The 16,510-nt window shown below is 35.8% G+C and overlaps 1 protein-coding gene across 2 annotated transcripts in view; it reads right to left on the bottom strand.

The window, feature by feature from the left end:
- Positions 1 to 3,624: 3,624 nt before the first annotated feature.
- Positions 3,625 to 16,510, bottom strand: part of VTA1 (vesicle trafficking 1) — a gene marked incomplete at both ends in the record, with an annotated part of 73,099 nt that continues 60,213 nt past the window's right edge. The window contains 2 exons of one of the 2 annotated variants that reach the window (XM_080700637.1): positions 3,625 to 3,770; positions 13,104 to 13,184. In XM_080700637.1, coding sequence (XP_080556763.1) covers positions 3,625 to 3,770; positions 13,104 to 13,184 — 227 coding nt within the window. The remainder of the gene's footprint in view (positions 3,771 to 13,103; positions 13,185 to 16,510) is intronic. The other variant, XM_080700638.1, reaches the window with a different exon arrangement.

Raw genomic sequence — 16,510 nt, 5'->3', positions numbered from 1 at the left:
CTATTTTATCTTTTTTAAGAACAAAACTTTGATTACTTGGCTAGGCATGGTGGCACATATTTTGTAATCCCAGTATTTGGGAGGTCGAGACAGGAGGATTGAAGATTTGAGCCTCAGCTACTCAGTGAGGCCCTCTGCAACTTAGTGAGAAGCCATTTCAAAATAAAGAATACCAAAAAAAAAAAAAAATAGGGCTCGAGGTGTAGCTCAGAGCTAGAATGCCCCTGGGTTCCACTCCCAGTACCAGCCCAGGGGAGGGGGGATAAACAAAACAAACAAAACAACCCCCTTTACTACCAGTGGAGGTTTGGTTAGTGGCCAAACCTTGAAACCTGTAAGTCCACTTGGCCACACCACCTGTGGGAACCATCCTTGCTGGCAGCTTCGGTGAAGCAGCGACCAGGTGAGCTCTCTGTGACAATCATGGGAGACGCGACTTTATTGTCCCCCCCCCCCCCGGCACAATGACAAAATACTGTTATCAGTTTTATTTGAGATGGCTACAAGAACTTGGGAGCATTGTATTTCAACCTAAATGTCAAAGAATCGGGCAACTTTCCCAGCTGGGATCAGTGACTGCTCATTCCTTCCATGCTTTCCGGCTGACTGGGAGTCAACCTTCACTAATCCTATGTTTACTGAAATATCCAGTTTATGGTGCTTCTATGGCTTCACACGTACAAAGAATCCACCCAAACCCAATCCCATCTTCTACCCTCCAAGGCCATCATACCTCACCTTCGTTACTGCAACACTTTAAGCTCCCATCATTGCTCTCCCGATGGTCTATTCTCAACACAGGAGCCGAGAGACCTCTTTAACAGTTGAGTCACATCTGGTTATTCCAGCCACATCAGGCCAGTCCTCTCATCAATATCTTCCTGAAGTTTTCATCTTATTCAGTTAAAACTGAGTTCTTTACAAAAAGCCTGCTTGTCCCGAGCCACCTGCCTCCACTTCCGCCATCAGACCTCATTTCTCCCTCCACACACCTGCAGCCCAGGTACCGCCTCCTCCTCCTCCTCTCAATGGTTTCCTCTGGGAGGCCCTTCTGACTGCCCTACATACATTTGCACACGTGCACACATACCTAACAACCGCCTGGTCTGTGCTCTTGTGTTCTCTGGCGTATACTCATTATTGAAGTTCCACAAGTGTGATCCCCAGAACTTCCTAGCAAGTTCCCAGGTGATCTGCTACTAGTGATCAGGGACCACACCTTTGGAAATCATTGTTTTGAAGGAATCTCCTTCCTGCCTCCCAATCTTTTTGATTTGAAAATACCTAAACCATTCAAACTTTAGGACCCACTAGATTTCAGGGATCAACTAAATTTTCTCTGAAAACTCAGAAAACTGGGTCCTATTCTTAGAATTTCTGACTTGATAGGCCTGAGACAGGGCCTTAGAAATGTATTCCTAACAATCACCCTTTGAAAACCACTGGTCAAATATATACCTTTATTAAATGTATCTGTTTCCTCCCCATCAGAATGTAAACTCTATGAGGCAGAATTTTTTTTGTAGTTTCTTCTTACAAAGAACAATACCAGGCACATATTAGCTGCTCAGTGAATACACGCTGAATAAATAAATGAAAATTGCTTATCCTAGTGTTACATCAGAAAATGCATCCTAATTTTATCATCAACTTTTATATGAAGAAATACAAATACAAAGTTAGAAAACACGTAGTTCAGTCCCCTCATGCAAGAAGCTTTTTAAGCACTGGGCCACAAAGACAACTGGGATTTCATATTTGGGAAATAAGTTATTATTAACATTTTAAGTTACATTATTATAGCATTAAAATCAACAACAATTAACATTCAGGAATGCTAGCATGTGCTCAGCACTTCATGTATGGTATCACATTGAACTCTCCTAACTGAATCTGAGGTGGCTAAGGTGTCAATTTCATTTTGCAGAGAAGATCTAATTATACCATGCACCCTACTCAGGAGTAGACCTCACATTTCCGTCTCCTTCTCTCCAGCCCCCCCCCCCAAGGGGAGCCAACAGGAAAGGTGTGAAACAGGATGGGATGGCTTTACTTCTGAGTGTGTAGACACGATAAGGCCTGAATTGAGATCTAGTGAACTCATCCTAACCAGTTTTCAAGCACTGGATTTCCAGATGCAAATGCTGACCCATACAAATGTTTATATATCTGTGAGAGATATGAGAATATTTTCCAGGAGGCATTTATGATCATTTAGAGTTCTGCCTCAGCATTTATTCTACCGAACCCTACACAACAGCGTCACATTTATTCAGATAAAAATGGACACAAATGAGTATGAATAACTGATTCATTTTCTTTCAAATAAGCTGTTAGAATCTAAGCATCAGTGAACTTTTTCTTAAAGGGCCAGATAGTAAACGTTTTAGAATTGTAAGCCACACAACTGCAGTTGTGGAAATCACAGATAAAACAAAAATGATGGTTTTGTTCTAGTAAAGTCTTACACAACACATTCCATAGCTTGCTGATTCCTCTGTTAAAAGATTTCAATTCAAGTGCCATAAATAAAATGGACAAGATAAATTTTGGGTAAATTTGTCAATTATCTGAAATTTGTCAACTTGCCATCATTTTTTAATACTTTATTCCTATAGAAACATCTGTATTCCTGTGAGTAAATATAAAAACTTAAAAAAGGATAATTTTCTCACACAAATTAAAAGACTTCTGGCTCTGTAAAAAGTTCAATTAATTAAAAGAATTTTTGTGTTTATTTTTTACATAGCACAAATGCAGGTAACACAGTAAGTCCATAATTCCCCACAAAACTTAGAAACGTAACAACGGAGAACCTAAAGTCCTATAATCTTCTGCATCATTCCACCTAGGTGCTTTGGAATCCATCCCACAGCAGCTGAGGAGAACCTTAACTGAAAGCACCAAGTTTCCAGGCAATGCTACACATTTTTAAATTTTCAAGTACATGCTGTCAAACTGTCTATGAAACAAATACCAATCACCTTAATTTTAATGAATAAGGGAAAGAGTTGGAAAGCCAACATTATTTTTAAGTCTAAAACTGATTTTTTTTTTTTACTATATTTCCTCCCATAAAGTTTAAAATTTTTAAGTTATATCTAGCAGGAAAATAAATTGAGTTTTGAATGTTTTGGATTAATTTAGCATTTCTGGATGTTCATATTTGTTTTATTAATTTGAGAACAAAAACATCTCTAATCTAGACTATTCTGGCAATCTTAATTAAAAGTTAAATTTAGAAGTTTATAGCAAAGTAATATGATTTATGGGTCCAAATATTATAGAATAAAATTTCCCTTAATGTAATGTAAATTAAGAAAGCTTAATCCCTATATAATTTTCCAGAGCTGTGTTTTGGTTTTTTAAAGCTGGGTTCAATAGCATTTTTAGGATAATACCAACATCAGCCCTATAGACTCAGGTTATTGGATCCGCTAAATGGACAATGAAAACTGGCTGAGGCTGCTGAATGCTTGGCTAGGAATCTCTCCACACAGATCTCATTGTCCCATTCAGTGGAGCAGACGTCTTCCTTAGAACTGTGCTCCTGGTAGGCTGAAGATGGAGTAATGGATGTTAGTTCCTTATGCCAAAAATACAGGGATCTCTTGTACAAAGGCTTCATTCTCTGCCCGTCGTCAGTAACTTGAGTGCTTTCTGTAGATTCTGTACAGCGGTGCTTACATCTTCATACTGCAGGGCGCTGCCTGCATATTTGCAGTATTTCTGAGCTCTAGCAAAGTCCTCTGGGGTTAGACGGATGTCTCCTGGAAGAAAAAGAGTAAGAAATTTACTATACCACAAAAAGTGCTCTGTTAAGTTAGGCACATGCTTAAAGAACATATTTAAGTTTATATAAAAGTATGAGCTTCTGTCAATCCTATATGCACTTTGATAAATTTTCTTCAGGATATAAACAAGAATTACCAATACATAATAATTTATATGGATAACATTTTCCTTCAAGAAGCAGTAAACTAGAATTCTTTATATTTTAGAAAATTAATTGCAAAAATTAGTTTGTATGAAACAAGAAAAATAGCTTTGGCATTTATGCTAGAATCACTGAGCCTTTCTTCATGGAACAATACACACAGACTAAACTGTTCAACCCTTATGAGCTAGAATATAAATATAGCCCTCAATAAAAAAGGTGAATACCATAATTATGTAAAATATTACATATTATTTAACTTTTTTTTTAGCATGAAAATGTTTTCGGGCCATCCATGTAAAAAGTCTTTAAGGTTTCAAATTTTTATCATTAATATACATAATTAAGCATGAAAACAACTGTTTAAAATTATTTCTGCAAAATTCATTCCCAGAATATTTTCTAGTTATACATGTAATACATATGTAAAGCCCAATTAAATAATCTATTTAAAACAGATTAAAATATTTAATTTAATCTAAGATGTGACTATACTTGCATACAATTTTAAAAAGATAAAACGCTGACATTGCATCCTGTCTTTTGAAATAACTACCTTTTCTTTGCTAATTTTGGACTCCAAGAGCACCGAGAGTGAAGGCTGGGGGCAAAGACCACAATGAGCAGACGACACACTTCAATTCTGTCTGTTTACAAGGCTGCACTTTCAAAAGCTAATGATTTTTTTTTAAAGCTGTTTTTAATTTTTCAACAGATAGATGAAGCAAAAAAATGAAAACGTTGACATTCTCTAGGGAAAGAGGCAGCAACTCCACATAAGCTGATACCAAATCCTAATCAATATTAGGACTTTCCAATATTTTCAAAACGAGTATTGACACATGTATGTACCTTACAGTTTTTATCTCAGGCAATAAAAGACTATAGGTGCTCTGCTCGGTTCCTTTACTCAATGAGTAAGAAAAAGCGGGACATACTTTAAATACTTGTTGAATTAATATTATTGAAAATTATGAAAAATATGATTCTTACAGTTGTGAATAAGAAATGCTACATCCTAATTTTATTTATTTATTTATTTTGGTTTTGGTGATTAAACACAGGTGTGTTCTATCTCCAAGCTAAACCTCCAGCCTTATTTTATTTCTTATTTGGAAACAAGGTCTTATTAAGTTTGTTGAGAGCCTTACTAAGTTGCCCAGACTGGCTTTGAACCTGTGATCATCCTGTGTCAGACTCCTAAGTGCTGAGATTATAAGTGTGCACTACCACGCTGGGCTTACATCCTAATTTTAACAGAAAATGTTTATTTTTCTTTTTATCGGTGCATTGTAGTCATACGTCTTAATGCAGTACAAGATGGTAGAGGCATGCATGCACCCGTCACCCAACTGGCTCTTAACCAATTCCCACCCCATTCCCTACCCCTTCCCTCCTTCTCATGTTTGGCTTAAAGACTGACTTTGATATGTTTGTAAATGTACATCATGTACATTAGAAATTAATTTCCTTGAATTTCAGTCTTGTTTAAGAAGCAATACAAATCAATAAAAGTAATAAAATATAATTATATATTAAAAAATCAGGAATGTTTTTACAAAAATTTTTAAATATTTTTGAGGACTTGACATGTTATCCATTAAACTTAAAAAAAAAAAAAACAACTACCCTTCAGTTGATAAAATTTAGTCAAGTACACTTCAGTTTATATTTTTTTTTCTTGAAAAATAGTTACAAGATTCTTTGGTGGTTTTTCAAAGTAAGAGGCTTTACTCACTTTGATACAGATACCATCTAGGAGAGTGAGACACTTTAAAACAGAGTTCACCTTAACACTGCTCATCTGTTCTTTAATACTTTATCCTCCTACCTCAAGCAATCTTTTAAATATACAAGGCGTACTTCCAAAGTTTATTGGATTTGCTGGAGAAAAGCCCTAATGTTCGCACTAGTCTTAGTTTTTAGAGCATTAGCTTTAGCACTGTTTTTCCTGACTTATCACTTATTTATTAAACAAATAAAATGTGTACAGTGGCAAGAACTGTTACTATTTTACTAAGAAATTAGTTTTACTAAACTTACTCAACTGATAAAATTGTTTTAAAACATTGTGCTTTTCATGAAATAATTTCAACATTTATAAAATATGAGTAAACTATTTTAAGTGAAAGAAAGCCTTTACAGACAAGCACAACAAATTACAACTAGTAAAATACAATCAGATGATAACCAACTTGTAGAATTAGATACAAATATGGTTTGTAGACAGAGATATTATTTGAAGCAATTTTAAGAATTTAAAAAGCAATACTAAATAGTTACTTTTGCAATTCTATAAAACATCAGGCATTCCTTCAATTAAAAATATAGCTGGTAAATTAATGAGGTAATATGTGAATTAAAATTTTTACTTATTTTTATATTTTTATTGGTGGATTATATTCTCACACCATAATGTGGCTCAGAGTGACACTGACACACATGCACAGAGCACTTGGTGGGCCTTCCCCAGCCCCCTTCCCATCACCCGCTTCCCCACACGGGAATCGACACTGGTATCCTCACACACCTACATAACGTCGGTTGGAAGTGATTCCTTCATTGCTTCTCCCTCTCCCCTCCTCTCTTTTTTCCATATCCCCTCCCCTAGACCACCTTCCCAGCTTCACTGGAGTTTCTTTTTTATTATCTGAAATCCCTCTGGTATCTCAATCACTCCCTAGCTTCTGTAAATGAAAGAAAACATGACTTTCATTTTCTGAGACTTGCTAATTTCACTTTACGTAATTTTTTCCAAGTCCATCCATTCTCCTGCAAGTGAGATAATAAATTCACATATTTATAGGCAATTTATTTTGAACACGGGTACCATAGTATATGTTGGAGAAAAGGCAGCCTTTTCAACAAATGGTACTGAAAAAACTGGTTATACATTTGTAGAAAAATAAAAGTAAATCCCTACCTTTCACCTTGCACGAGACTCAACTTGATGGATCAAGGATGTGGAAATTAGACTAGAGACTTTGAAATTACTAAAGGACCAATATTCCAACAGATAGGAACAAATAGAAATTTTCTCAATAACATCCCCACATCTCAGTAAATTAAAACAAGATGGGATGGCACTAAAGTAGGAAGACTGCTCATCAAGGAAACCATCAAGGGTGTAAAAAGAGAGCCTACAGAATGTGAGATCTTTGCCAGCTATTCCTCTGACAGAGTAATAATATTTAGAATATACAATGTACTTAAAAGACTTAACATCCCCCAAAAGTTGACCCAACCAAAAAATGGGCAACTGAATAAAATACACTTCACAAAAGATATACATAGGCCAGTAGATACATGAACAATATTTTAAATTGAATGAAATCTGTCACTTAGTTTTGAATCTTTTAAATCAACGTGTAAAAACTCAAAAGAAGCAGAAGATACAAGGGAAAACATTTCCAGAAGAGAACAATTGTTCAATTTCAGTTTATCTGATTTTATGGTTTTATATTCAAGATAGTAAACATAAACCTAATGTATAAAAAGAAAAGTTTTTCTATCATTACTATGTATTAGAAGTCTTAATGAGAACCAGATAGAGAACACAGGTGGATCGCATATGAATTAGAAAGGGTCTAACAACGTCTTTCTCCTGAAATCTGTGCTTCTAAGTTCCATCTGTGCTGAGGACAAGCCCACAGCCTCTCTGTAAGAGGGCTTCTCCTGTCTTTTCACAAGGCAGGACGGGAACAGATATAAGATAGCTAGAACTGTCAGTCAAATTCTCGGTTGCCATGGCAAAGGGGGCCTGGATCAGCCCTGGATCAAAGACAACATTTTTCAGGTGTAAAGAGAAATCACAGTATGCTCAATTGACATAAACATCCATTTCTAAAGCTGAATTATCTAATGTCAAGACAGAAGACAGAACAATTACTTGTAAATATTTTCCAAGTGGGTCTTTAGAAATTCATTCCAACTTATGTGCATAGTTCTAGAAATTCCAGGGTCTTGGATAATCTTATCCCAGTGTACTCTGACTTGCAAGAACAGAGGCAGAAGTGAGAGCGAATGACTGCTCTGCAGTTCCTCTTGGAGGAAATAGAACACAAAGCATGAGACCGTCTGATCAACTCTTACTTATCAGCAATGCTAATATGTCTTATAAGGGCAGTAATAGTAGTAATGAATACAAGTGGAATTTCATTATGTCAGGCAATTCTAAATACTTTTCAGATACTGTTTCATTTAAGACTCAAAAAACTTTGAGGTTAAATTGTTATCCACACCCTAAGACTATACAGACTTATACGAGTAAAAAATTAAACACTGCTTCAAATACCTTTCCAATTCCATCTTCCTCTCCAGATTTAGCCACAAATTTATTGCAAAAATATTTAATAACTAATATTAACATACATTTGTACTTATATAACACATTTTGTATTAAGAGGCAATAAATACTAGCACTAAGGACAAAAATGTAGCAGGAATAGTGTACAAGAGTATTCGAGGCGCTGGCGTTGACAGTGGTTATAAACCCACTATTTTAAAGACTTATAAAGATGAACCTCCACTGACACATCATTATCACTCGGGGTCTACACCAGGGTTCACTCTTGGTTCTGTACCTGCTATGCTTTTGGAGAGTTTCTATTTTCACAAATCTGCTGTTATAGTATCACACAGAAAAGCTTCACTGCTATAAAACTGCCCTCCAGCTATTCATCCCTCCCTTCTTCCCCCAACTCCTGACAACTACTGACCTTTTACTGTCTGTAGTTGTATCTTTCTAGTTTTCCAAAATATCAGTTGTAATCAGATTGGCCTCTTTTACTTAGTAATCTGCAATTAAGTTCCCTCCATATCTTTTCAAGGGTTGACAGTCCATTTCTTTTTAGTACTGAATGTGCCACAGACTTATCTATTAACTTCTGAAGGAGATCTTGGTTGCTTCTAAGTTTTGGCAATTATGAATAAAGCTGCCATTAATATCTGTGTGCAGGATTTTGTGTGGACATGTTTTCCAAATCTTTGGGTAAATATCATGGAGTACAATTGCAGGATTGCATGGTAAGAGTGTACTTAGTTTTGTCAGAAAATGTCAGATTGCCTTCCAAAATGTTTGTACCATTTTGCATCCCTACTAGCAATGAGTGGGGGCAGGAGAGTTCGACGGCGCCATCTCCTTGTCAGTGTTCTGGACTGCAGCCATTCTTAGGGGTCCAGAGGTATCTCTCTGCTGTTTTAATCTGCATTTCCCTGATGACCTATGATGTGCAGTGGCTTTTCATTTATTTACTTGCTATCTGAATATCTTCATTGTGTCTGTTAAGGTACTTGGTCATTTTAAAGTAAGATCATTAGGTCGCTGCTGAGTTTAGGAGTGCTTTGTATATTCTAGGCAACAGTCCTTCATCAGATATGTCTTTTGCAATTCCCTCCCAGTCTGTGGCTTGTCTTTTCATTCTCCTGATAGTGCTTTTGCAGAGCAGAAAATTTTTGATTCTGATAAAAGTCACATAACTAAATACAAAACGCAAAACTGTAAAACTCCTAAAAGGCATACATAGTAGGAGAAAATCTAGATGGCCTCAGGTCTGGTGATGAATTTTCAGATCGTGCACTAATGGCACGATCCAAGAAATAAAGAACTGACTGATGAGTTTATTTCTGGGATCACTGCTCTGTTCCACTGGCCCAGGTGTCTGTTTCTATGCCGGTAACATGCTGCTACAGTGACTGTGGCTCTGGAGTATGTCTTAAATCAAGTAAGGCCTCTGAGCTTCAAGATTGCTTAGGCTTTTGGGGGTCTTTTGTGCTTCCATGTTATTTCAAGATTGCTTTTTTCCTAGTTCTGTAAAGAATGTCAACATTTTTTTTATGTGTGTGGTACTGGGGATGGAACCTAGGGGGGCCTTCTACCTCTGGGCTATACCCCCAGACCTATTTTATATTTTATTTGGAGACAGGGTCTCGTTAAGTTGCTGAGAGCCTCACTAAGTAGCTGAGGCTGGCTTTGAACCTGCGCGATCCTCCTGTCTCAGCCTCCCAAGCGCGGAGATTACAGGTGTGCGCCACGCCAGGCTGAATGTCAATGATATTTTAAATGCAGAGTGCAATTAATCTGTAAATTGCTTTGGGTTGTTATGGACATTTTAACAATCAATTCTTCTAATCCATGAGCACAGAGTTTTTCAGTGTGTGTGTGTGTTCACTGATTTCCTTCCTCATATTTTCTAACTGTGGAAGTGTTTCATTTCCTTGGTCACATTATCCCTAGGTACTTAACAATGGGATTGGTCTCATGCATCTTTTCATTGTTTGTTTTTTCTTTCTTATGTGTAGTTTGGACTTAATGTTTCCTTCTCCTTCTATCTTTTAAGATAGATTCTTAGAAGAGTAGTTTCTTTACTAATATGTTCATTCGGTCTAAGCACTGCCTTTGCAACAGTCCCTAAATTTTGATATATTATGTATTCATATAATTCAGAGTATTTTTAAACTTCTTTACTGATACATGCATTATAAAATATGTTTCTGAATCTCCAAGTATTTTGAAATTTTCCAGTTATCATTCTGTCATTGAGTTCTAGTTAAATTTCACTGAAACCTGAGAACCAATGCTTTAGGATTTCTATTTTTAAATATTTCTTGGTGTGTTTTATAGCCCAGAATGTGATTCATATTAATCACTATTATTAGTTTGTATATTCTACAGATTTCCTTATGTATTCATGCATATATGTATGTATAGAAAGATAGTTGTTTTTCCCTGAACTAAGTTATACTACATACAATGTCCTATAACCCACCTTTCTTAGTCTAGCTAGGCTATCTCTTCATCTGAGAGTGACAAATTCTTTATTATGAACCTGCGAATGCTGTGCAAGAGCTTTACCATGAGGCTACCATAATTACGTTCTGCCCTGACATTTCTTCTGAATATGTGTACAGTATTAACACCATAGGGATAGAGCATATTTAATCACATTCCAGTTAATGAGCATTTAAAATCATTTTCTACTATTTTTTTTTCCAGTACTGGGGATGGAATCCAGGGGCATTCTACCTCCAAGCTACACTACTAGCCCTGTTTTATTTTATTTTATTTTATTTTATTTTATTTTATTTTATTTTATTTTGGGGTGGTACCGGGGTTCCTGGAAACCCTTCTACCTCTGGGCTACATTCCCAGACCTATTTTTTTTTTTTTAATGTGGAAATAGGGTCTCTTAAGCCAGCGTGGTTGGCTTTGAACCTGCGTGATCCTCCTGTTTCCGCCTCACTATTAATATAGACAATAAATGCCCTAAACAAGTATCTTTTTTATGGGATATTTCTTTTTGGTTTTAGAATTGTATCTCTAGCTCTGAGCTACATTCCTAGCCCTTAAAAAAAAATTATATTTTGAAACAGAGTCTAAATTGTAGAGGCTGGCTTTGAACTTGTGACTCTTCTGTCTCTGCCTCCCAAAGACTGAAATTACATTTGTGTGCCACCCAATTCCAGCAAAGTAAATATCTTAATAAATACACTGTGCCCAAGTTTAAGTATTTCTTATGATAAATTCTTGAAATTGAAATAGCTGGGTCAAAAGATATAACACTTGTAGCTGTGATAGTGAAATATGCTACTAAAAAAGTTTTACTGATTTATATTCCCACCAATAGGATGCAGAATTCTTCCCTCAAACACGCTTCATCAACATTGTGGATTATCATTCGTTTAAAGTATTTTTGCATCTATTAACATAAAACCACGCTCACTTTAAATGAATAAGTTTTTACTTATAAATTTTACTTATTCATCTGTAGGAACTCTTTACATATGCTCTGGACACTAGGGCTGTATTAGTCAAGAATCACATATCACCCCCACCCCCACTCCCGCCCATTAGCTTCATTTTAACAATAAAATGGGTGAGAGAACATTATTTGTATGTGCATACATATATGTAGAGATAGTGTGTGTATGTACATTGAGTACACACACACACACACACACACACACACACACACACACACAGAAAACATAAGCATGTGGTTGTGTGTTAACTGGATGCTATTCAGAGAAAGTTGAGAAAGGGTATAGGTGGGATCTTTATAGAAACCAAGAAATACTGGTTTCCTATCTTTCCTCATTATGCCCACCTCTGCAGACCATCTTTACCCCTAACAGCTTCTCAACTTTTACTTTAATCCCTAAGCAAAAAGATACAGAACATCCTCTAAAATTGTGAATCAAACTCCCTGGACAGTGCGAGGACTGACAAGGTGTGTTGTCCAGCTCCCACCCCTTCCTTGAAGACTCTCTGCATAGTTGGAAGCCATGTAGACTTAACAGTCAGTCCTACTCATACAGTTACTAACAATAATTAGTCAAGATTTTTTCTCTACTCTGATGAAGGAAATAGCTAAAAAACGGCTGTGTACAAATGTGAAGTTATCAACACCAATATCAATAATCTGAATGAGGAGAAGGAGGGAGCTGGAAGAGATCCAGAGGGAAACACAAAGTGCTGTGTACATGTATATTTTCCTATCACTCGGAACCTCATTATGATATATAGTTACAATGCATAACTAAAAATATATTTAAAAAGAAAAAATTCCCTCGAAGTATAAAAAGATTAAATATCGTTAGATATATGAAGAAAACAAACTGAACGAGAAAGACCAAATCACTCAACATCTGGTTTCAGGTAAAAAACAGAAAGAGAAAAGATAATAATAATAAACAGAAAGCAGAAAAGATAATCATCAAATCAATCACCTAGCCTATGAACCAGCCCACCAAAATAATAAATCTCAAAGACTTTTATTTTCAACAATGGCGTCTTTCTTTTTGGATAGTCTATTAATTCCGTGCATATAAGAAATGTCATCATCACAAAACACTCTTGAACCAAACAAAGCCAGCATAAGTTTTCATGGCAGGGTTGGCTGAGATGTTTGTGCCATCATATCCAGCAATGTATGTAAAAAGAACTTTAACAAATGGGAACACCACTGAATTTGGGCATTTTTGGTAATATGAAACATTGTAAGTTCATTTCAGAATGTAGGCATTAGAGGAAATTTGCTGCAAATTACCTTGACATTCAAATTTAAATACAAACACTTAAATATAGGGTACTCCCAAGGTAATATTACAAAGGAACACCCCCACACAGGAGAGACAGTATAGCTCACAGAGCAGTCAGCTGACTCACCCTGGGAAACTGTATTGAACAGTGCAGGATCTATGGCTGGAAGGTTCTGTGGAGTAGGTTGGATAGTATTACTCGTTACACCTGCAAATGAGAAAATCATAAATGGGTATAAAGGGTTATACTTCTTAATGATATATGCGACAAGAGCTTAAAATATCACGAGGGAATTTTATTACTTCACTTAACTATTTTCTTGAAGTTTTAATGGACTCTTATTTGTACTGATTTGATGTTAGAGGCTGGTATAAAACATTTAGTAAAATATGTCATAAATACTACGTTGCATGCATTGGCTACACATTTCCTAATACATATATTGCTTGTCATGTCTGATGTTTCATCTTGCTTCTCTATTAAAAATTTACCACACATTGGTAAAGGTAACAGACTTCCTTCTTACCTTTTAATTTCTTAGCCCATTAAATAAGTTTGGAAACACAGTGGAACATAGCTTTGAGTTTAACTTATAAGTCTCATTTCATCTCTTTTGCAATGAAATTACATATACTCCAAAATTCTCAGGTAACGTGCTTTTAAGATGATATTTTATAGATCCATTAAGTGTGACTTTCTGTTAGAACTTGTTAAAGCTGTTACAGTCAACCAATATCTAGCACCAATATTGATGCTAAATAGTTAACCTTTGTTGAAGCTTTTCAAAATAATCTTAAATGATGCAATCAGGAGAAAAAGCGAAGTAAGACGCTGATTACTATATGTCAACAAAATCAAATAATCTCTTAAATCAAGGTTTATTTGTTCCAAGGTTATAGATTAAATTTCAATAGGTCAAAGTGAAATGGGCAATTTTTAGTAAAGGTAAAGTGGTAAAGACACTGAGATAAGAAAGTGGGAACAGAGAGAAAGCAGAAAATAAAGGGGAAAGTACCTAGAGGTATAAATACATATTGTTAATCAGAGTTTTATAATGATGGCTTCATAAAGGCTGACTGAAATTCTAAAATACAGTTATCCTGGTTCAGAGTTTTGACTCTGAAGAATCTTTTCATCTCTAACCCAAGGGGAAAATTCATTTATATATAGACTATTTTACTTCATTTAATTTTGTGTTAGGACAAACATTTCATGAAAATCTTAGTTTTTAAATAATAACTGAAATAAAATAATCTTAAAAATGTGATAGGATATAAGTAAAAAGCCAAATGCAAATTTAAATGGTAAAATCATAGACAGATTAAAGCCTACCTTTCGTTTCCACTGCAAGCCATGTTAGGGCTATTGCCAGTTATGAAGGTACCAAAAACCCGTGTGTTTAATCAAAAGCTATCCACATATCAACACTATTCTATTTTCCTACCTAAATCAAAATACTCTACACAAACCCATCCCTAGAAGGTATAAAGTGTGTGCTAGTATGAATGTTCTGCAAATGGCTGAACTATACTTTTCTGTATGTGTTTCACTTAACATGGCTTAGCAATAACTCCAGATTAACCCATTAAATCTGCCTTGTGCTGAGGTTGATTAATGGAGGAGCTACATTAGAATATGTATAAAAGTATGAATATAGCACAGTTAAACCTGGACACTCGTTGCTGGGAGGGTGAGAAGGGAAAGTGGGAGTGGGGGGCACCAAGCACAGTCTGAATGTATGCCATTTGCAATATGATCCACATAAAAATGAATAAATAAATAAATCTGCTTTGTTCTTAATGGCTGAATAATTCCATTTTCTTCACACACTGTAATTTATAGAGCTACCCATTACTGATGAACAGCTTGTTTTCGATTTTTGCTACTACAGATAGTCCTAAAGTGAATATTCTTATATATGTAAAAATATACTTATATAAAAATTATAGTAGTAATTAAGTAGCAAAGTCAAGAGATATATTTTTGTGACTGTGTGTGGTAATAGGGATTACACCCAGAGGTACATTACATCTGAGCTATACCCCTAGCTCTATTTTAATTTTTATTTTGATACAAGGTCTCATTAAGTTTATGAGGCTGCCCTGGAACTTGTGATCCTCCTGTCTCAGGCTCCCAAGTACTCGGAATTTAAATATATACCACCAGGCCTGGCTGACATATAAATTTTAAATTGACCAATTTGATAACGTTTTTGGCTTTATTTTGATAAGTGCTAACCAAGCATATTAAAACTATCAATATCTGACATAATTTTTCCACAAAAATTTTCAAGTATTTAAAGCATATAAATATATATATATATATATATATATATATATATATATAATTTAAAAAATTTAGAGGGGCTGGGATGTAGCTCGGTGGCAAAGCACCTGCAAAGCAGGTAATAGTGCTGTGCTCTGGGTTTAATCCCCAGTTCCAAAAAGACAAAAGTTAAAAAAGTTAGATTGTAAGATCTGAGAGGGATCTTCAAAAACTACCTAGGATCTATAAACACCACCAGCTGGGCGTGGTGGCGCATGCTTATAATCCCAGCATTCGGGAGGCTGAGACCAGAGGATCGTGGTTCACAGACATCCTCAGCTACTTAGTGAGGCCCTCCACAACTCAGTGAGACCCGGTTTCAAAGTAAAGAATAAAAAATAGGGCAGGGAGTATAGCTCGGAGGTTGAATGCCCCTGGGTTCCATCCCCAGACCCGCAAAAACAAAACAAAACAAAAAACTACCGAGTCAAGCTTAGTGCTCTGAAGCATCTGTACCAAAACTATACACAGATGACTGTGTTTATTTCTGTATACATATTAAAAAGTGCAATTTTATGAACCTCCTCACAATCTAGTCCATATATCAATAGTATGTTTTTAAGTAATTCGTATTTTTTCCCTAAATTAAAATCTTCCAACCAACTGCTTTATGGAAAAGTTATACATTTTGGTCAGGATCCTGCTTTAATTTTTCTTACTAATAAAATCTTTTATTAACAACAAAACAACTTACAGTGAAAAAATTTTAGCGATATAGTAAAATCTCATTTAAGTAATATGTAAAATTGAAAAAAGTTAGTTTGTAGCTTCTTGCGTACGGTTGCCACAGTCATTCCACTGGACTTGAACTGACAACACAGAGCCTTGGCCTGCAGCACTCAGGCAGTGGGCAAAGGCGCCATCCGCTCACCCCGAGCACAGAGGCTGCGCTGGGCCTCTTGGCAGCCACCACCAGCACATACCCCGTGGCCCAATAGAAGCTCATACATACCCAGGTGATTTAGGAAATGGATTTTAGTTTATGCTGGTTAGTTAATTACTGAGATACCTGATTTTCTTGATTCAGATAGGTATAATCAAATAACCTGCAAAAAGGTCATAATATTGAGTGATATGATCCTGAAAACAGTTCTGAGGAAAGTAGAATTGAGTTGTAAATTTCTTCCTATTATTTAACAAAAATGAAGTGTTAGAATTTGGCTTCTGATGAATTAAAGTAGATGATTATATAGCATAGTAGATGAGAT

The sequence above is a fragment of the Muscardinus avellanarius genome (genome assembly GCF_963383645.1).
Source record: "Muscardinus avellanarius genome assembly, chromosome: 8".
NCBI lineage: Eukaryota > Metazoa > Chordata > Mammalia > Rodentia > Gliridae > Muscardinus > Muscardinus avellanarius.
The sequence above is the reverse complement of the archived record's forward strand: the minus strand, read 5'-3'. Positions and strand labels throughout refer to the sequence as shown.